This window comes from Grampus griseus, assembly GCF_964374135.1.
Source record: "Grampus griseus genome assembly, chromosome: 2".
Lineage (NCBI taxonomy): Eukaryota > Metazoa > Chordata > Mammalia > Artiodactyla > Delphinidae > Grampus > Grampus griseus.
Window position 1 is genome coordinate 166,777,895 of NC_139018.1, and position 23,383 is coordinate 166,801,277.

The following is a 23,383-nucleotide window of genomic DNA, read 5'->3' on the forward strand; positions in this document are numbered from 1 at the left end:
TTTTAAGGCATACTGTGTTAAGTTAAAGATGCATATTGTAAACGCTAAAGCAACCACTAAAAATAAAATGAAAAAGTACAGTTAATAAGCCTATAGAGGACAAAATTAAATACTACAAATATTAGCTGTGTTCTTAAATGTTACTTCATTTGCTGTACACCCTTACAATTTCCAAAGACTTTAACTCATTGTTTATTTTTATAATTTTCACCAGTTATACTGGGGAATGAGTCCACAGAGTTCTTCACAGTGTCATTCTGGGGAAAAAAATGAATCCTATGAAACGTTTAAGAAAGAAATAATCAGTCTTGTTGACTCATTTATGAGGGCAACATTATACTGACGAAAGAAGACAAAGATATTACAAGAAAAGAAAATATATTCTGACATTTCACATGAACACATTTGGAAAAAATCTTTCTCAGAATATTAACAAATTGAATCCAGTAATATATAAAAATGTTAATATGTTATGACTGAATGGGATTGATCCCAGGAATGCAATTTTATTAAAACATTAAAATAAGTTTGTTAAACATTAAAATTTATTGCATCATAATTCACTGTATTAATGGAATCAAAGAGAAAAAAATCAATAAAAACGTGTCAAAATTCAACACCCATTTGTGATAATCTCAGCATTCTAGGAATAGATGGAAATTTCACCTAACAAAGTGCATCTACCCAATTTCTTATGAAGTGTGCAAAAAAAGTTTGGACTCCTTGCAAAAGCATATATATAATATGTTTAATATCTTTTTTGGGGGGGAAATTCAAATTAAAACCACAATGAAGCTATAGTACACACCCACTAACATGACTAAAATTTAAAAGACTCATAATACCCAGTATTGGTGAGGTTGTGGAGCAAATTGAACTTTTACACATTACTTCGGCAGTGTGAAATGGTGCAGTTACTCTGCAAGCAATACAGCCATGTCTTATAACATTACACCCACAGTTACCAAAAACTTCACGTGTAGGTGTTTGCTAAAAATTGGTTTCTATAAAACGACTCAAACGCTTTTATAAAATGAGCAAAGTAAAAACTAGAATGAGTGTTAGAAAATGAGAGTTTCTGCTTTTGTGGCCTCACATGGGATATGGTCAGACTAAGCGAAGCGTCTTAGAGCATTCTTAGAATAAACAAAAAACAATGAAAAACAGCAGAAGTCAGAAATGCCAACTGCAGAAGTCAGTAGTCCTTTTCCAGAAATTCGAGTAAAAATCTCGTATCTCTCCTAACACAGTGAAGACAGAATACATTTTGAAAACTTATAAAAGCTGTCTTTGGAAGTGAGTTGTAATGATCTGTTCAGAGAATATCATCCCTTTTGATTTAGGTTATTGGTTTTTTTTTCATGTTTGACTGCAGCCTAGGGAGAGGATTCATTCTCACTGTTGCTCTGTCCTTTCATTAGTGTAGCTCTGGCTTAAGAAAATTATGCTTCAATTTTGTTCAGTGAAAGAACGTTAAGGCCCTGTTGTAGCATTGTGCTGCGAAGCTACACTTAAGGGTTTTCTGGTCCCCTATTACAAATCCCCCTTTTAACCTATCTTGGTGATTTAAGAATTGCATAGGGTTAATATGATGCAATTCATTCCTCTGGGTGCAGTTCTTTTTAAATGGAAACATAATGGTCATTTTCATTTTTTATGATCTGTTGCTTAATTCAACATTTGCATTTCCTTTAATATATTTTAATCCTTCACATTCATTTAAAAACAAACGTACTAAAGTTAATTGTTTTTCACTTTATTCATGTATGAAAGGCATTTTATGCTAATTGAACAGAAGTAAATTTCATCCTAGAGCATATTTGAAATGTTGCTAATTCTAAACGAGGATTTAGAATATTCATGGTGATATCTCATCTTGGGCATCTTTAGGAAGAGGTCAACCACAAGTTAACTTGTGGTTTATTGACATTTGGTCCCTATGGTCTGTTTAATAATTTCTTTTTCGTTTTAATCTACCTCTTCTTGAAGTTTCATTCAAAAGACCCCTTTCCATTCTGAAAATTAAACCACTATTCCTGCTTAGGCAGCAGCCAAATAGTAGAATAATTAGTTTCTAAGAAGACCCTGTAAGGGGTCTGACATAACTTGGAGTAATTTTCTTTGCTCCTTCATTATTAGTTTAGGACCTTTTCAAATATTCTTGACGTTAGCAGCTAGATTTTAAAAAATGAATAGGTTTTATTTTTTTGAACAGGTTTAGGTTTATGGAAAAAATGAGTGGAAAGTTCAGAGAGTTTCCATAAATGCCCCTCACCAAGTTTTCCCTGTTATTAACATCTTGCATTGGTATGGTACATTTGTTACAGGTGATGAGACAATAATGATACATTATTGTTAACTAAAGTCCATAGTTTACATTAGGGTTAATTCTCTGTGTTGTACATTTTACAGATATTTTAAAGACTTTATTTTTTAGCATAGTTTTAGAGTCACAGAAAAATTGAGAGGGAGGTAGAGAGATTTCTCATATGTCCTCTGCCCTCACACATGCATAGACTCCCCCATTATCTACATTTCTTACCAGAGTGGTGCATTTGTTACAATTGGTGAACCTACATTGACACATCAGCACCATCCAAGGTCCACAGTTTACATTAGGGTTCACTCTTGGTGGTATACTTTTTATGGATTTTGACAAATAAATAATTACCTGTATCCACCATTACAATATCATATGGACTTGTTTCACTGCCCTAAAAATTCCTCTGTGCTCCATCTGGTCATTCTTCCCTTTCTCTTCCCTGAACCCTGTTAATCATTGATCTTTATACAGGATCCATTGTCTTGCCTTTTCCAGAATGTCATATGGTTGGAATCATACAGTATGTAGTATTTTCAAATTGCCTTCTTTCACTTAACAGTATACATTTAAGATTACCCTATTCCTTGTGTTGGTAACTAGGTTTTAAACCCAATTCAGAGTCATATTTCTGTTTTCTGGGTACCTTTGAATAATAGAAAAGTGTTCTGTAATAATTGGGCATCCATATATAATCCATACCTAACACATGTACAAAAATTAACTGAAAATGGATTATAGACCTACCTGTATGTGGAACCTAAAACTATAAAACTTCCTGAAGGAATTATAGAAGAAAAATTTTTTGACCTTGGGTTAGGCAAACATTTTCTTGATATGACATAAAAAACACTTTCCGTAAAATTTTTAACATGATAAATTTAGAACTTCTGCTTTTCAAAAGACACTTAAAATAAAAGGTCAAGCCACAAACTGGGAGACAGGACTTGTATCCAACATACATAAAGAACTCTCAAAACTCAATAATAAAAAAAAATTAAAAGTGAACCAAAAATTTGAACACTTCACCAAAGAAAGTAAATGGATAGCAAATACATACATGAAAAGATGGTCAATGAAATTAGTCATTAGACAAACTCAAATCAAAATCACATGAGATCCATTTAGAATGGCTTTTTAAAAAGTCACAGTGTCAACTGCTGACGAGGATGTGGAGCAACTGGAACTCTCGTTCACTGCTAGTGGGAATGCAGAATGGTACAGCCACTTCGGGAAATAGTTTAGCAAATACCTAGAAGGTCATACATGTGACTGATAGGACCCAACAATTCCCAACAGCAATGAAAACCATATTCATGGAAAAGCCTATTATGCAAATGTTTACAGTGGTTTTCCTCATAATTGCCAAAAACTGCAAACAACTCAAAAGTCTTTCAATTAATGAATGGATAAACAAACAGTGGTTTATCTATTCAGTGGAATACTCAGCATTAAAGAAGGAATGACTAACATTAAAATAGCATTAAAGAAGGAATGTACAGCAACAAAGATGAATCTCAGATTCTTTGTGCCAAATCAAAGGAGCTAGACTTAATGGGCTACACACCTTATGACTCAATCCGCATGACATTCCTGCGAAGACAAAATCATCGGGGCAGAAAAGAGATTAGTGCTTGCCAGGGACTGGGGAAGAGGTTTGACTACAAAGAGACAGGAGGGTAGATTTTTGTGTGATGGAGTTGTTCTATATCTTGACTGTGGTTGTGGTTACATGACTAATATGTTTGTCAATACTCAGAATTGTATGCTAAATTGGGTGAATTTTATTGTATGTAAATTATGCCTCAGCATACCTTACTTTAAAAAAAAACTAAAGTGTATATCACAAAGAATCCTGTATTCTCAACTTTACTAGTTAGGGAAAATAACTATGTCAAAGAAATATTGATACCAGAAAGTGGTATTTGAACTTCTTAGTGCAAACTCTATGATCGCATTAGTTCTTTTTTCAATTTTTATTTTATTTCCTGCACATTTCTTTTTTTAAAAATAAATTTATTTATTTATTTAATTTATTTATTTATTTTTGGCTGCGTTGGGTCTTCGTTGCTGTACATGGGCTTTCTCTAGTTGCGGTGAGCAGGGGCTGCTCTTTGTTGCAGTGCGCGGGCTTCTCATTGCAGTGCCTTCTCTTGTTGCAGAGCACAGGTTCTAGGCATGAGGGCTCAGTAGTTGTGGCTCGCAGGCTCTAGAGTGCAGGCTCAGTAGTTGTGGCGCACAGGCCCAGTTGCTCTGCAGCATGTGGGATCTTCCCGGACCACGGCTCGAACCCATGTCCTCTGGCATTGACAGGTGGACTCTCAACCACTGCGCCACCAGGGAAACCTCATCCTGCACATTTCTTTATGGCTCCTTTATTCTCCCTGTAAGATCCTAGCTGTTTACTCTTGAATTAACATAATAGTCAATCACAGAAGATGCAGCAAAGAGGCCACACTTTGGAGACATAGGAAAAGCCAGTCACCCTGCAATGAATTTTGGAAATTTAAAAACTGGTCCTAAAACTTGGTTCTTTTAAATAAGTGCTCTGCAATTTAAAGGACTCAATTTCTTTTCAGTCAATTTTTTTAAAATTAATTAATTAAGTTTTTTGGCTGTGTTGGGTCTTCGTTTCTGTGTGAGGGCTTTCTCCAGTTGTGGCAAGCGGGGGCCACTCTTCATCGTGGTGCGTGGGCCTCTCACTGTCGCGGCCTCTCCCGTTGTGGAGCACAGGCTCCAGACGCGCAGGCTCAGTAGTTGTGGCTCACGGGCTTAGTTGCCCCGTGGCATGTGGGATCTTCCCAGACCAGGGCTCGAACCCGTGTCCCCTGCATTGGCAGGCAGATTCTTAACCACTGTGCCACCAGGGAAACCCTCTTTTCAGTCAATTTTGAATAATTTTGTGAACTAATCTTGCTGGGCCACGGAGGAGGCAATGTGACCCTGTATTCTGCTGTCAGGACAGCACACTCTGCTTCTTATCCAGTTAAAAGGTGTTCTCTTTTCTGCAGAAGAAAATGCTGGTTTGGGAGTGCTAGGGCTGCACAGATTCCTGTAGAAGATGAAAGTTTTCTTTGAATGTAGAAAGACACCAGTTATAAAAGGAGTTGCATCTAAGTGTTCATTTGTGACTTCGTGTTTAGATTTTAAACACACTTACAAAAACAATATTACACATGATGGCTAGATCGACCAGCCAGCCCAGACCTCCTTTTGGGGGATCATGACATGTCATGATTAAATGTAAGACTGGACTCTAAAGTCAGGCTGTCCAAGTTGAGGTCTTAGCTCTGTCACTACTGTGTGATCTTTTCCAAGTTACCTTTTAGCAATTTTGTGCCTCACTTTCCCAATCCTTAGTATGGAGATGCTAATAATTCCTATTTCACAGAGTGGTGAGATACACAGATAATGCATGTAAATGGATTAGAAATGTGCTAGCTTAAAAAATGTGCCCAACACAGCTGTTATTATCTAATCTATAATGTATCAGAAGTGTTAAGGCATCCAATAAAATCTAATCACTGTGTTAGAAAAAAGTTTGAGAGAAAATGTGTTCAGTATTTTAGATGAGGGTGTCAGGAATACACTTCCTCTCACCTTTGTTTTCTACCTCCATTTAGGTCAGGAGAGTCAGGGAAATGCCAGGCTCTTAGTTTGCAGGCACTGAGGTGTCAGAGGAGGCCCCATAGTTCAGGGTAAGGGCAAGGAGACCATGGACCAGAGCCCTGGGGGGAGAGACAGAGCTGACAGCAAACGCTAATGGATCAGACATTAGGGGATCACGGGGTCAAAGCTTTGTTGGGACCATTTACCTAGTTATCTCCCCTCTCATGTTCCACTGCTAATGTCAGTGTTTGTCTCTTCTGAGAATGCACAGCCTGTTTGAAAGTTTACTGTGGGACTTCATGTTACCTAACTTCAGAGAAACCTGGATGGGAAAAATTCCCCTACCATGCCCCTCCCTCTTGTTTGTCTCTACTCTTGGGAGGTGTGGAGGGAGGAAGAGCTAGGGAACATGACACTTAAAACAGTTTTCGAAAATAGTATTTGTAACCCTTACTACAGCACACTCTGAAGTTTTACCAGAAGGGAGGTATGTCTTTAAATTAATGCGCATATGAAACAGTATATAGCCATGGATTGAGGTCACATTGCACTATTAATTAAACTATCCGGAATCAAGAATGCCTTTAAGCCCTAGATCTTAAAATTTGAGACTGATTTATGGAATCATAATTCTTTTCCTTAAATTTATAAGCCAAGCCCAGTGCTTCTCCAGATTCTCTTCTAAAATTTAATTCAAATGGAAGCTGTGTTCCAGTAATTAATTGTGCACTAGTACAAGTTTATATCTTCATTTCATTTATGAAACCATAAAGATGATGGGGATAATTGTTCGAAACAAAAAATTAGAACAGTTTTGTAAAACGTTTTGAGAAAACCTTTTATAGCAAGTACTTAAAATGGCATATCATTTTATTATCTATCTTGAAATATTCTTTTATAGCTGTGCAACGGAGGATCAGTGACAGATCTTGTGAAAGGATTTCTGAAGAAGGGCAAAAGAATGAGTGAGCCCATAATTGCCTATATTTTACGTGAAGCGCTGTTGGTAAGGTGGTTTAAATTGTTTGTGCATTAATTAGGAGGCAGTTCCAGTTAAATAAAAAGTGAGGATCCTATTTTTAGCAAAGCATCACTACATTAGTATTTATCGATGCAAGAGTAAGATGCAAAATGTGAAATGTTTAGCATAACTAATTCCTTTTTTCCATTAGAGATCTACCCTCCTTGTGTCAACAGAAACCTGAGTTTTGATCTCCTAGGTATATTTCTGAGATTATGGTAAAGGTAGATAATGTGTATTTTTACTAATAGTTAGGATTTTATTTGCCATTGTTTATTTATTTATTCCTTTAAGAGCCATTATTTCAAATGAGTGTATAGAATGTTTTCTTATGTTGAGATCAGCACATTTTAAATAAACTATTTGCTAAGGGCTGAGGAGTATGCACTGGTTTTTTTGAATTTTTATATAGTCCAAAGTGGAAATGATATACTTTGATTTGACTAACTCAATGTGAAGCATTTAAGAACCTTTGTTAATTTTAACGTGTGGTGTGTTTCCTATTGATTTTGTATAAATGCATCCATCTGAAAAATGTGTTTTTGCTGCTTTCTCTAAAAGTCACTATGTATTTATTTCCCACTTCTAGGGACTTCAGCATTTACATAACAACAAGACTATCCACCGTGATATAAAAGGAAATAACATCCTATTAACCATCGAAGGCGGAGTTAAACTCGTAGATTTTGGTAAGTTTTGTTTGAAATGCATGGATTTGGGCCGCAGAATGACTCGTATGATGTGATTTGATCATTTTCCGTCAGCCTTGCTTTGTAGGCATCGAAAGAGAAAAAACCAGTATCTCATTGAGGTAGGAAAGTTGCAGAGATTTTAAAAAATTTGGCAAATGAGAGATTCCCAGAAGAAAGAGTGACTTCTTTCAAGTCAGCCATCGTGTGCCTGTAACGCTCCTGCAGCAGTATGTGTGGTTGATCCTCTGAAATAGACGGGCTCCACATAATCACACGAAGTCTAAATGGTCAAGCCCACGGCCCTTACTACTGATTGCTTTCCCGATGGGCAGGTGCCCAAACCCAGGATTTTGAGACATGAGGGGAAACCTTCAAATGTCTCTGGGAAAATGTTTTCCCTCCTAAGAGGGCAGCACAAGTAAAGATGGTCTCTCTCTTACTTGGGACCTTCCATGTCTTATTGTGTTGCCCGCAGCCACCTTGTTCTATCCTGAGGTATTCCATCCCAAGTGGAAAGGCAGCCCTGCGAGACGGGAAGAAGGAGGGTCCTTGGTGACATAGTCCAGCCACTACATCAACTGACTTTGAAACCTCCCCTATCTCTGGACCTTCTGTCATGTGAGATAATACATTTCCATATTGACTGAGCCAATTCGGAGTGTCTGTGTCAGAGCCAGAGGCACTGTAGCTGATACCTCGGCTCCTCCTTTTCCAGTTGTGACAGTGATATCTCCCCCGTCTCACTGGATCCCCACTAACACACGACACCCGTGAGAGCGGGTAGCATTATTCTAGGACATCTCAGTATCCTTGTTGTTCTCCCCTTCCTGCACTCAGGCTGGGTAAGGTGTCTCTCCTTGTGCTTCTGTACCCTGTATATTTCTCCATTTCTGTGTTTATCACATAAGATTATGATGGTCTATTTGGTCTTCCTATGTAGATAAAGATACTTAGGCTCACAGATAGACAGGGTCATTAAGAGGTGGGACTATGTCATCTTCTATTTTGTAGACCTAATACTTTGGGAATAGTAGCTTAGTGAGTAATAGTTGAATGAATGAGTGACTCTTCCTTCATTTTGCATTTTGGAAAATGAAGCTTAGGGAAAGTAATCGACTCACTTTAGAAATTCATTGTTTTAATCCCAGTATGTAGCTCTTTAGTGATCTGTCTTCACCCAGGAATAAACTTCAGAGCATCTAGACGGGAACAGTTGAATAGCGTATCTTTCGAACGACCACGTGTTTTTTTCCCTCAGCTGAGCATTTGAAAACTACGGAGCAGCAGTGAGCTTGGCAATGAATTCCTGGTTAATAACTGGGATGCAGCTAGTGTGTGTTACTAGTTGAGTTCAGAGCTGTGTATTTGAACAATCTGCCCGGGTTAGGATGCTAATGAGAACTTGGGCCTGAAATTCTAAAAAACAACAAACACTCTTCACTGCTCCATGGACAGAGCCATGACTCTCTTCAGACAATAATTTTGGCTCCGGTCTTGACAGACCCAAATGGAGAACTTAATATTTAACTTGAGATCTCATAATTCTCTTGCTCTAAAAAGTGGCTACAATATATAGAGCCCAGATGAAAATTGTTAAAACAAATGTAGGTAAACGTCTTCTTCAGTCACACACAAAAAAGAACTTGATAAACCAGTAGCTCTGAGAAAGGCAACTTCCCGGGACACCCTCCAAAGTAATCCAGAGTAAAAATATACACCTAGATAATAAATAAAGTGGCCTTTATTATGATATCTTTAGAAAGTAGTCATGATGTAGAAAGCCGACAAAACAGGAGCTTTGTTTTTATATTAATTAACTTAAAGACTTTACTGTCAGCAGCAATTAGAGAAGAGGGTCAGTTGCCTATTAAATGTGTCCCTGGTGTCTGATACTAAAATGCTATTATTTGCATATGAAAGGATGCTTATATTTCTGTTCTCCATGGTAAGAGGACATGGATTCGATTCACCTAGGATGGTTTAAGGTTTTCATATGAATTAAAACCCGAGGATGGGGCTTCATACGTAGTGAGGCTTCTCAAGGGCATAAGGAATACAGTGTACTGAGCCGCCAGCTGCAGAGCCAAACTGAAGATCAGGGTCCTCAGTTTATGTTTAAATCAGATTTTCAGAGAATGCCACAGCTGGCAGTAAAGGGGTTTAGAATATATTTTTACTTGGATTTCTCTCCTCATAAAATGTGCAGTGGGCTCATTATTGGGTACTGGAGATCTGTACTCGGATGGCTGCCAGTCCTCTAAATGCTCAGATGGAACCCCACCATCTCACCCATTCCCGGGGATCTGCTTCATATCGAGAGTTTCTTGCCTTAGAAAAAAGTCCTCGGTATCTGTTTTGTGGCTCAAGCTAGAAATCTTAGCTTATCCTTGAGCTTTCCTCTGTCTTCACCGCCCACATCTACCGTGCGTCACAAGGCTGTGTCTCTTTTATAAATTCCCAGGCTCCATCTTTATCTCTCTGCCCCGGTCCTCACCGTCATCTCTGACCTGGGCTCCTGCGGCCACACTTTACTAACCCCGCTGCAGCCGGTCTCATTCCTCTCCTTCCAGACCATTCCCCACACCGCAGCTCTGGCTCAGCTGACCCTGCCACCCTCTCGCTCAATATCTTGTCCGTCGTTTGTCAGCCCTCCTTGGGGAGGGCTGTGCGCCTTGTGATCCTGTCTGCTGGCCCAGAGTAAAGCACTGAATGATTAACACCTTTTTTTTGCCCCTTGGCGCACAGCAGGGACCGCCTCTTCCTATTACCTGTGAGCCAGGTCAACTTCTTTCAGCCTCTTAAATGTACCACCGTCTTTCTCAATCAGGGCTCTTAACACATGTGTCGGAGGAAGTTCTTCGAAATTGGTTAACATGCTCTTCTCTTGCTTATCCAAGAATGTGACCTTCACCCCAGTCTGCCAGAAGCATCTCTCTGTTTGGGGTGGGGGGGGGTTAAGATTTGTTACAGAAGGAATGCAAGAAAATGACTGAGGTAATATTAAAAAATAGGAATGTGTAGCAAGACCCGGGTTATCTCTTGAGAAAGATCTGTCTAAATTGCTTTATCTTCTCTTTAGCTTATGGAGAGGGAAATTCCAGGGATCCATCGTAGGGTTTTGCATAAGAGAGAACAGAAAGAAGAGGGACACCCTTTCCAGTTCTCGGGTAATTGTGGAAAGGTGAAACAGAGAAAGAGGCGGGACAGTGAGATGAGCTTTTAAAAAGTGAAGGTGACAACGAGGGTGGAAAGGAACTCTTACCCTCACTCTTCCCACCACCATCATTCTGAGTCCCAGACAAAGTCCCTGCAGAGTCTGCGCCAGTCCAGACTGGTGTGATCACATCGTCCTGACGCAGAGGTGTAGAGTGATTAGGTACAGGAAGCACTCAAGCTGAGCTTCTCCAGACCCCTTACCCTCTGCTCCTGTTAACCCCCCAATAACTGAAAATCTGTCTGGGGAGTTTCTAGAGGGGGCTGCTCAGGATGGGCGACGAGGGGCAGAGCCCAGATCACCTGAGCCAGGTCTGAATAGGAGTCACAGCCAGACCTCAGAGCATTGTCAGCCCCAGCTGAAGCCACCCTGAGCCTTCGTCTGCCAGGAGGCTCTACACAGGTAGCCCTGCCTGCATGAGAAGAGGCCACAGGCTCACTGGATGCAGACCCCATCAGGAGGGCCAGGGGGCCCCTAGCAGGCAGGCAGACAAAGGAACATGGCCTCAGAGACCAGAGACCGACCACACCCGAGGACCCTCCCTCTTCTCCCCACCACAAGGTCTTATAAGCCATCCCTCATCCTGTACAGACAGTACCATCTTCAGGAGAGAAGAAGGAGGGGCTCCATCTGAGAGATGGAGCAAGCACTTTCATTCAAGAGAGACTGAACTCTTTCTAAAAGGACTTATGGTTTAGATCTGACTAAGCTTTACTTCTCCCAGCCAGTGGGTAGGGACATAGGAGAGCCCATGATAGTTAGAGGCAAAATGAAGAAATCACAATGACAGTTCTCTTTATGTGTCTAAGATTTATGTCATTGAATTTTGTGACCGGTTACAAACATGATGCTTTCCCTGCATGGAAACCTCCCCTCACCCCTGCACCCAGCTAACTTCTGTCTGCCTGGCTGAGAACTTCCCCAACACCCTATCCTTTCTTTTTTAAAAAATTTGTATTTTATATTGGAGTACAGTTGATTAACAATGTTGTGTTAGTTTTAGGTGTACAGCAAAGTGATTCAGTTATACATATACATACATCTATTCTTTTTCAGATTCTTTTCCCATTTAGGTTATTACAGAATATTGAGCAGAGTTCCTTATACTGTACAGTAGGTCATTGTTGATTATTTATTTTAAATATAACAGTGTGTGCATGTCAGTCCCAAACTCCCTAACTATCCTCCCCCTACCCTTCCCCCTGGTAACCATAAGTTTGTTCTCTAAGTCTGTGAGTCTGTTTCTGTTTTGTAAACAAGTTCATTTGTATCATGTTTTTTTAGATTCCGCATATAAACGATATCATATGATATTTGTCTTTGTCTGTCTGACTTACTTCACTTAGTATGATCATCTCCAGGTCCATCCATGTTGCTGCAAATGACATTATTTCATTCTTTTTAATGGCTGAGTAATATTCCATTGTATATATGCACTCTGTCTTTTCTTTAGCCAAACAGTTATCACACTTGATTGTAATCATGTGTTTAATCTGACTACCTTCGCTGCTAAGCTGTGAGCTTTGTGATGGCTCGGTCTCTGTCTGGCCTGTCACTCTGTCCCTGGAACCAAGCATGGCACTGGCACATCGGAAGTGCTCAATAAATACTCTCGAATGAGTGAGTGAATGGGAGGCAGGATTTTCCATGTAATTGTGTGACCTTGAGAAGGTCACTTAAAATCTCCAGGGACATCAAGTATGAAAAACAGTCTCTACCTCATACGGTTGATCACTGTGGAGAGTAAATGGGATGATACAGGTGAGCTACGTAGTATAATTATTGACACTTTATAATTTTAAAAATCTGAGCTATTATCATGAAGTAATACTGTCACCTCGCCCCAGCTCAGTGTTGTATAAATAGTAGGTACTTGATAAATAGTAAATAAATACTTCATTTAAATATTGATAGTTGCTAAATATTGAAAATCTGAGTTCCCCAAATAGGTGCTGCTTTCTGTTTAAAAAAATAATAGCCCTTTGCTAGAGTCAACTGGATATTAACTTTAAATATCAAGCTATTTAATTACAGTAAAAGTAAGATTCAGTTTGCTAATGCTAGTTATGAGTAGAGCCTTTAAGAAGACCTTTTGTTTTCTTGTTAAGTGGGCTAGGCTTTTACAGAAAACCACCAGCCACCTCAGAGAATAAAAAGACAAGTGAGCTTGCAGATATTATAAATGAAATACATTAGCAGTCACTGGTGTATGATCAATCAATAAATAACACAACCTCCCAGGAGATAAACCCCTTTAGGCAAGTCAACTAACGTCTGAAAAAGCAGTCCGCATTTGGAATAGAAAATGAAAGAGAGACTAAATTTAAAGGGCAGTACTCCGTTCTCATTTCTACAGATTTCTCTCTGGGGATCTTCATTTCTAATAGAATAGTTAACATTTCAATACCAAAGTACAGAATATACTTCTTGTGACTTATTTAGACATCGTTCTTACGACAGATTATTTTATGGCTTTCAGTCTCTTATTACCCACATGCTCGATTTTAGACCAAATCCCCAATGAATAATGTAGGTCAAAGAGAAGTTGTGACTTATTTATTAATAACCCACTTTTGTAGCATCCAGTGAGGCAGGCACACCTGAACTTATAAACTATGAAGTTCCCTTCATTCCTTCCTTTCTTCCAGAATAATTCAAACAAAAGGCATTTGGTGGGCCCGAGAAAGCATGGGAATTGGGGTGCAGCTCAGCAAATGGTTTGGACCTGAAAGGGGTGAGGAAGGTGTCCACGCTGGGAGGGGAGGGGCAGTGGTGGCTTGGCTTGGGGCGTTGAGCCCCCGAGGAGGGGACAAAGAGCATTTGTCTAGGGGGATGGTGGTGACCCCAGTCAGGTTGTCAGAGCCTGAGCTGGATAAGTGTGTCTGCATAGGGGTCAAAATGGAGACAAGAGGTTGGTTACATAAAGGGGGCTTGATACCATCTGGAAATATCCTGAGGACAATGGGAGCCAGGTTTCTTACTGTTAGAGATGAGAATTACAAATGTGGAAGGGAGAAAACTGAACCCCATGATGTTGGAGTGGAATTGGAGGTGTCAGTGTGAACTCATGGTTTTCAATATGTAGAGAGGCATATGAAAAGAAATGTAATGTGATACGTATGTGTGTGTGTGTGTGTGTGTGTGTGTGTGTGTGTGTGTGTGTGTATACAGGTTGTCTGGCTATGTCTACTAAGAGAACTTGCAAGCTTGATGCCCCAAGAGCAAGCATATCAAACACCTAGCTCTCAGTTTTTAAATATAATTCTCCACTAATAGTAAGCAGGCATTCTTGGAGAAAAGCTGATTTTTAAGGCTGTACAAGATAAGCCTGGAACTTAATGTGCCAAAAAGTGAGGAACTGCCCAAAGAATGATGGAGACAATGTCAAAAGGACACAGAAGCCAAATTGAAGTGATTCTCACTGACCAAATCTGGGACAGTTTGAGCATCAAAATAATGATAATAATGATGGTAACAATGATGTCCATTGAATAAAGTAGAAATCCATTAATTCATACGTTCGTACTTACACACACAAATAGATGAATGGGAAAAAAGCTAAACCTTTTCTTTATAGAAGAATGCCAACTAATGAATATAGAAGGAATAATGAAAGTTTAAAAATTATCTTTTGGCAACCATCATAGTAATAATTAATTCATCCAAAAACTTCAATGGATGCTGAACTAGTGGGTTAAGTTTTGATTAAAAATAGGATATTTAGATAGTCTCAAAAAGCTCTGCATAAAATACTTAATTACAAAAGAGAAGGAGAAACTTTATAGGCGAGAAGCCTGGCAGACACAGACTTAAGTAAGCAAAGTGAATACAACTACTGATGTGACAACTGGAAATCACATACCACCTGATAGGATACAAGGAGAAGACTTCCCTTCCATGATATTCTTGCCAAAAATATAATCTTGAGGGAATATCTGACAAATCCAAGTTCGGGAACATTCTACAAAATAACTAGCCTGAAACTCTAAAAAAAATATCAAGGTCATGAAGTTCAAGGAAATATTAAGGAACTCCTCCAGATTGAAGGAGACCAAAGAGACATGACAACTAAACACACCATGTGGTCCTGGATTGGATCCTTTCATTGTTAAGTATATTTGGGACAATTGATGACTTTTTTTTTTAACAAATATTTCTTTATTTTTAAAATTTTATTTTATTTTATTTAAAAAACTTATTTGTTTATTTTAGGCTCTGTTGGGTCTTCGTTGCTGCACACGGGTTTTCTGTAGTTGTGGCGAGCGGGGTCTACTCTTTGTTATGGTGCGCAGGTTTCTCATTGTGGTGGCTTCTCTTGTTGCAGAGCACGGGCTTCAGGCGCGCGTGCTTCAGTAGTTGCGGCACGCGGGCTCAGTAGTTGTGACTCGCAGGCTCTAGAGCGCAGGCTCAGTAGTTGCGGCGCACGTGCTTAGTTGCTCTGTGGCATGTGGGATCTTCCTGGACCAGAGCTTGAACCCGTGTCCCCTGTATTGGCAGGCAGATTCTTAACCACTGCACCACCAGGGAAGCCCGTCCTGTTGCCTTTTAAAGTAATTTAAGTCAGTCATTCTTGAGAGAATTTTGCATTTTTCTACCTTCTTAGCTAATTTTCTTGTGGGAATTTATGTTAAGTAAAAGTGCCATTTGTCCTCAGGAAACTCATTTTTCTCTCCAGCTAAAGTTTACTAACCTGAAAATGAGCACGTTAGATGTTACGACCATTTTAAGTTGCCTTCTAGTTCTGAAGTAGTTGGTTGTGTTGGGAAAATGATCTTCAGAGTTAACAGTCATTGCAGAAGCATTCAACAGACATTCGGTCAAGACCTTCCTCTGTTACTCTTTCATAGGTGTGTGTCCTGTTTTTAATGTGATAATTATCCAGTATTCTCAGACTCAAGGGTTTCTTATTCTACCTACTTGCATTTTTCCTTTTTCACTTATTTTGAGACTTTTTGTTTTTCCTTCTTCACATTCTGGGCTGAATTTTTCTTGTTTCCATTCAGTTTACAGGAGCCAGGTGTAAAACAGTCTTTCTGCAGGATCCCAAAGGACTCTAAATATGTGAGACCCCATTAGCATTGTAATTCATTATCCCAGATATCATTGATGTGCAGAAATATCCATAACTTATTATGAAATAGTCATAATAGTTATTATTTTAGTATCATCCTTTAAAATTATCTTTATACATTTCATAATGTGTATATTACTATACTAGGAAATATGTAGAAAATAGTCTGTATCTATATCGAGTATGCTTGCTTAGAAGTTTCTTATTGTTTGGAATGTGTGATCAAGAAGTTTGGAGGCCAAACTTTTGCTTTAAAAAATTCTTAATTCGTATTAATATAAAACCTAATAACTCTTAGACTTTGTAAAATCATTATTATTGACCATTACCCTTGTTAGTTTGCTCCTTTATATGTAAAATCATTAGGTTCTTGTATCAGAGTTCCTTGATTGTAAGCAACAGAAACTTAACTCTGACCAACTTAGGCAATGCTGTGGAAAATGGCACTGAGTGGCCTACAAAGCCAAGGGAGAAGCTGGGCAATCCAGCCTCCTAGGAAGGGGCTCTGGCATCCCTGGACCTCCAGAGCAGCATCACCTGGGCTAATCCTTAGATCCTCAACACTGGATGACTCACCCTAGTCGCTGTAGTCTAGTCACCCTAGTGTCTCCAGCTCAAGATTCACATTTCCAAGAAGTCTGAATGGTCTATCTTGGGTCCTGTGCCACACCCTAAGACACTCTTCTTATCCTCCTTCCCAATATATTTCCTGTGGAGTATGGAGGGATGGTCCTTTCCTGACATCCATATCTATAATTTCAGACGCCAGGGCATGACTGCTTGCTGAAAAATGCCAATTCTAGTGATATCATATTTTCTTTATCTTCAGAAAGAAGAAAAATGTATCAAATGATTAGTCTAAAGTGTCACTTTCTTACCAAAAACTTTCGATATTTTACTCAGTTGTGGTTTTTTCTACCCCCTTTACATTTTGCTTAAATGATGTTTGAATTCTTAAACTACCTTTATGAAATTGAAACAAAAATGTTCACCGAGGGTCAAATATAATTTTCAATTTTTTCATAAATAATTATAAGCCCTTAGAATAAATTTTAGTAGATTTATAATCAATTTTAAGTTAAATTTGTTTTAAAATCTATTTACTTTTCCTACTTATATAAATAAATTACTGTACTCTGATACTATAAAAGTCAAGCTTAATCATTCCTCCCTTTAATTCATAGGAAAAGACAAGATAAAATGTTTAGATTTATACTTAATTTTTCTGAAAGGTGAAATACCTGGAGTAGAGATAGAGGTAGAGGATGCATTTGGGAGAAATGTGCATCGAATGTTTACTCCCTTTCTTCAGATCATGTGTTAGAAAATATTCAAGGGAGAACCTTCAGTCACAGATTAGATAATTTCCTTTGAATTTCAAAACTGATTTCATGAGGATATTTTTTTCTGTCAAATGATAAGCTTTTTTAAAGGCAAAATGTGAAGCCCGTAGATGAAGATTCCACTTAGGACAAGATTAATACATTAGTGGAGGAGCTCCTTGAGGGACGAAATTAATATGGAACCAAAACGTACTGCCTAGCCCTCTGCTCAAGTATGTTTCCACCAGTGAGATGCCCTTTTGGCTGAATATGGCCTTTGAATTTCATGACAAAGTATCATCTTGGAGGAATCATCTTGAGGGAATCAAATATATCCAATTTTAACCCTCAATTAGTGCCTTTGTTCTACTTGGCCGATAAGGTAAACAGCTAGAGCCTAAAGCAAATGTGACACTGGGAGGTACTCTTCAAAACAGGGACATCAGGGAGTTCAAGTCCACGATTTGGGGATAACCCATCAAGTCCAGAGCAGGTCAAGGGAAGCAGCACCGTGCAGCCAGAGGAGCAGAGTAGGAAATGGGAGGAGGGAGACTGTGCTCTGGATTGTCCTGAGTCCCTTATGATTGTATCTGACCAGGTGGAATTAATGAGATGGCATGATTGAAATATTTGGTTATGCCTTTTCATTGTAATCCTTCTGTGTATAACTCTCTAAAGGAAAAGAACTGATTCTGTTGGTGGTGTTGGTTTACATAGATGTAGTTAATTTGAAATTTCCAGGCAGGTGTGATTTGTCCCAAGTTGACTGATGGAAAATAATTTTATTCACATTCACAAGTCACCTACTATGTGCATACCACGATATAAAACATTCTCAAATTCACCAGAATTTAGTAATGCAGAGAGGGAGGTGGGAGTGGAGAGAGCCTACCATTCATATCATCACTACGTGCCAAAATATGCAATACAGGCAAGTAGTTTAAAATCTAGAAGGTCGGGCTTCCCTGGTGGCGCAGTGGTTGAGAGTCCGCCTGCCAATGCAGGGGACGTGGGTTCGTGCCCCGGTCCGGGAGGATCCCACATGCCGCAGAGCGGCTGGGCCCGTGAGCCATGGCCGCTGAGCCTGCGCGTCCAGAGCCTGTGCTCCGCAACGGCAGAGGCCCCAGCAGTGAGAGGTCCGCGTACCACAAAATAAATAAATAAATAAATAAATATCTAGAAGGTCAAAAGATACAGAGGTTAGTATGACGAGGAGCAGATTAAGTCAGCAAGGGGGCGCTAGAACTGGGAATGGGGCTTTAAGCCTGGGTACGTCTGGATATGAGAAGTAGAAAATAGGAGGACCATTGTGTATCTTGGCTATGTAGACACCCTGACTTAGGATACTTTAAGGTGAAGTTCAAGTCCAATGGCTTGAACTTCAGTCTGTTTTATATATAGTAGTTGGTATCTGCTAATCCCAATCCCATTTTACAGATCTTTAAATTAACTAAGAGTGGGGTAAAGTTTGTGTTTGATCAGAGCTCACAATATGTGGAATCCAAAGAACTAGGGTTTGAGTCCTGATTCTATCCAAACTGTAAGGGAACAGAATTTTAGTATTAGTTTGTAAGCAAATTTGTTGCAGTTGGAATCTCCTTACCTGAGTAATGAATGCAAGAAGTAAGTCTCGTCTCTTCCTTCCAGGCGTGTCTGCACAGCTCACCAGCACCTGGCACCGTCGGAATACATCCGTAGGAACGCCCTTTTGGATGGCTCCTGAGGTCGGTTAGAGTTTTGAGGGATGCAAATGTAACATTTGATCCTTTCTGAGTTTCCTTTCTATGCATACTCTAGCTCCATATGTGTTTTTGGAATATACTAGAAGAAAATGTCAGTTGTGTTGTTTTTATGTGACATAGTTTCATGTGTGATGAGGGACATGGGAGATAATAGATGGCCTGTGAGCAAATATGTGAATAAATGAGGGATTGAATGAATGAGTCACAAGAGGTAAAGAGAAACTACAGTTGAACAACACAGGTTTGAACTGCGGGTTTGCTTATATGCAAATTTTTCAATAAATATAGTAGCTGTATTTTCATTTTACAGATTGTTTTCTTTTTTTATTGAAGTATAGTTGATTTACAGCATTGTGTTAGTTTCTGCTGTACAGCAAAGTGATTTAGTTATACATGTATATGTTCTTTTTCCTATTCTTTTTCATTTTGGGTTATTACAAGATATTAAATATAGTGCCCTGTGCTATACAGTAGGACCTTGTTGTTTATCTGTTTTTATATAGTAGTTGGTATCTGCTAATCTCAATCCCATTTTACAGATCTTTAAATTAACTAAGTGTGGGGAAAAGTTTGTGTTTGATCAGAGCTCACAATATGTGGAATCAAAAGAACTAGGGTTTGAGTCCTGATTCTATCCAAACTGTGTCAGCTTCCTGACCTTGGGTGAGTCATTTATCAGTTCCTCTGTTTTTGAGGCAGAGATAACAGTACATGGATTTTCGACTGCTTGGGGGGAGGGGAGGGGTTGGGACCCCTAACCCTGTATTGCTCAAGGGTCAGCTGTACTTGCAGCCTTAATTTTTCATTAAATATACTTTTAATTGCTTAGCATGCATCTCTCTTAATGATGTTTAGATTTTGTTTTTAACTTGGATAGAAATATAAAAATGCCTGTCTTTGTTTAAGATCAGAGTCAGGCCTATTAGCCTGTGTTGATAGTAGCTTCCCACGTTGAGTCACTCTGCTTAGGGCCACATTGCACTTCAGGAGATTCTTTTCACCATCATCTTTGGGCAGTTGTAGAGAAACTGCTAAAATAGTGGAGGAAAAATGTTTTCTAGAGTCACATCTTTTCTCCACAGTCACTGTTAATGCCTTTAATCCTTTTAATTATGTTCATCAGTAGAGAACATATGTTTGAAAGCTTTCTGTGCAACCTTTGGGAAAAGCTCTGCTATTTACCTACAACTCTAGCGAGTGAGGGGAGGGGAAGTAATTCAAATACTACATTAATATTGCAAAATCGTAGAATTAAATTTGCTTGAGGATTAAATCGTGGTGTACTGTTCCTACTTTAATACTAATTCAATTACTACTCGCAAAAAAAAAGTTAAAACGTAAGCGTAATGTAAAATATGGAGAAAGGATAAGTTAGCTTAAGAAACTTTAAAAAATTCCAATGGATTCAAAAATTTTTTGAACAGGGAGAACATCTTAGAATAAAAGTAGAAAGTATAGTTATATAAGCAAAAACAAAATTGAATAAGAGTATCTCAAATAAAAATGCTAAAAAAAATTGAGTAAGAGAATCTCAAGTGAGAGTTTCTTCAGTTTGTTCTGATATATCACTGTTGTTTTAAAAGCTTATGAAAAATTTTCAAAGTGAAAAATTAATAAAATTTAGCTATAATACCAAGCTTTGCATCTTACCCACATATATGATTAATTACTATAAAAATACTATAATATATAAAACTAAATGTTTAATATTAAATAATTAGTCATCTAGCTTTATATTTTTCATATGTTAATTTATAGCAACAAAGCCAGTATTATATTTTAAGTATGCCATTTATTAAAAATAATTTTGATTAGTAGATCTTGGAACCAGTATATGAGGAAAAGGAAATATTTTGATCTATCTAAAATTGAATTACCAGAATAATAAATAACTTAATAATTAAAATTTATACTTCTTACTATGCAATTACTAGACAGGCATTTTACTGATAAGTCATTATTTATTATTAATAAGCCTACTGTAGCACAAATAGGGTTTGAAAGTTGTTTCCTGCTCGGCAAACCACTGGATATTATCTAAAAGAGAAAGGTTCACTGTGGTCTTTTCAAACTGTCATATAAATATACGTTCAAGATTTTGTGCATATTATATGCATCTCCCTGTAATAAGCATTTTCCAACTTTTGAATGATTGGCAATATTTCAATAAATTTCCACTTACCTAGAATTGTTGAAGAATGTCAAATTGCTATGAATTAGAAAACAATAAGGTAAACAAAATTGTTCAAATTGATTAGCAGTTGTAAAGTGAAATTCTTGATTTGACATTTTTTCAGTTAAATTCTAGATCAAAGGTAGCATTTGTTGGTTACGTAAAGCCATCCTTCCCAAACTAGAGTATGTGTGTTTCACAGTGAAGGGGACAGGAGAGACAGTAGCTGTGCTGGGTGACCATGTGACTTACTGTCCAAGCCAGGACACTTTGGAGACTGAAAGGGGATGGTATTTATAATGACTCTAGGGAAGCGAGCATAAACCTAGAACATCATGGGCAAATTGGGGCATAAATTCATCCTCTGTGCCAACACAGGGTTTTTTTTAATGTGTTAAGCTTGATGTTAAGTAGAGTCAGAAAGATGAACTACATTCCAGACAGGACCTTAGATTCCTTTCATTTTGCATATTGTTTCATAGTACTGTAGTTAAATGATAAAACTCTAACCTGCCATCATCCCCAAATCATTTTTTGTCTTGTGAGTTGGCATTCACAAAATGTAAAACTTTTTAAAATATAAAAAATAGTTTTAAAAATTTAAAGTTGAATTTTCTTTTTGTTATCACTGATGTTACAATTATTATTTGCGGCCTGTCTGTATTTATACTTACACATTTAGAAATAAATTGTGAAGTAACTGTGTAATAATTCTTCTATGTTAACACTATTTCATGATACTGCAAAAAAGATTCCCCCCTTTTTATTCTTGTCTCTTAGTGACATCCTTTGATTAGTGGCATTTTTAAAAAGCTGGTTGTAGCTTTACTATTTAGTGTGCTCCCAGATAACTGCTGATAAAGCCTTACCAATGTTTATTTTTATCCAGTTTATTTTCCTCTTATTAATGGCATAAGCCTTTTTGCATTTCTCCACACTTGTCTCATTCCTGCCTTCTAGTTGTCAGAAAAGATTGAGACCATTTGACTAGACTGCTGTCAAGCTTATTGTCGCGGGCCTCTCACGTTGCAGAGCACAGGCTCCGGACGCGCAGGCTCAGCGGCCATGGCTCACGGGCCCAGCCGCTCCGTGGCATGTGGGATCTTCCTGGACCGGGGCACGAACCTGCGTCCCCTGCATTGGCAGGTGGACTCTCAACCACTGCGCCACCAGGGAAGCCCCCTTCCTTCGCTTTTTATTTGTTAAAGATGTAATCTTTATCTTTGCTGAGATGGATGACTCTGTTCACTCATCAAATGTTTATCAAGTGACTATCATTGCACAGGTGTTAGCTGTGTATTTGATTACATCCCTTCCCATGGGGGACACTGTTTCAGTCCCCTTTCTGTTTTGCATTTTCAAAAAGTTTTTTTCATAGGTTTCTCCTCATACTTGCAATCCTGCGAAGATATTCCCTGTTCTCAGAAGAAAACTACTGCTACTAATTATAATTTGAACTTTTACTCCCCTGTGTTACTGCCTTTGCTTGGAGCTCTCAAACCTCATCAGTTTGAACACTTACACATTGTTCTAAGCATTTTGCTACGTGCTTGTTAAAGTCACAAACTTCATTTTTCTTTCATTTTCTACTAGGTGATTGCATGTGAACAGCAGTTGGATACAACTTACGATGCCAGATGTGACACGTGGTCCCTGGGGATCACGGCCATCGAGCTTGGGGATGGAGATCCTCCACTGGCCGACCTCCATCCCATGAGAGCACTCTTCAAAATACCAAGGTCAGGGGGCTCTCACACTGGGTCTGTCTGTCTTCCTCTAGCCACTGAGTGCTCGTCAAGCTCCTCGTGGAAATACCCAGATATATTTCAGCAGGTTGGGAGCAGAGTGGCCTGGAATATCATGCTGCTGCTTCCGAGACACTCTTTTTGTTCCATAGTTTCATTTCCCTGGTCTAAGTCAAAGAGCTTTCTCTTGGTACTAAGTGTGTCTTTTTTTCTTTGGCAAGGATTTGCACTCAGAAAACAGCAGTTCCTGCCACGGTTGATCCATTCCCAGATTCATCAGGGAGGCTCCCTGGTCCACAGCCAGTGTAACAGTGATGTGCTTCATTTCACTCTATCAATCTAGTAATTTTTTTACTACTTGCTAATACTTCCCTTTGTTTAGAACTTTAAGATAATAGTATTAAGAAAGTTAGAAATAAAATTTATTGATAAAGTAATGATTTCAAATTTGTTAGTGTTTTGAATATATTAATA

The 23,383-nt window shown here is 38.6% G+C and overlaps 1 protein-coding gene across 1 annotated transcript in view; it reads left to right on the plus strand.

Moving 5' to 3' along the window:
• Positions 1 to 23,383, plus strand: part of MYO3A (myosin IIIA) — a gene marked incomplete at both ends in the record, with an annotated part of 171,340 nt that overhangs the window by 10,622 nt on the left and 137,335 nt on the right. Inside the window, 4 exons of the mRNA XM_082648314.1 lie at positions 6,831 to 6,935; positions 7,540 to 7,639; positions 18,897 to 18,973; positions 22,758 to 22,903. Coding sequence (XP_082504440.1) covers positions 6,831 to 6,935; positions 7,540 to 7,639; positions 18,897 to 18,973; positions 22,758 to 22,903 — 428 coding nt within the window. The remainder of the gene's footprint in view (positions 1 to 6,830; positions 6,936 to 7,539; positions 7,640 to 18,896; positions 18,974 to 22,757; positions 22,904 to 23,383) is intronic.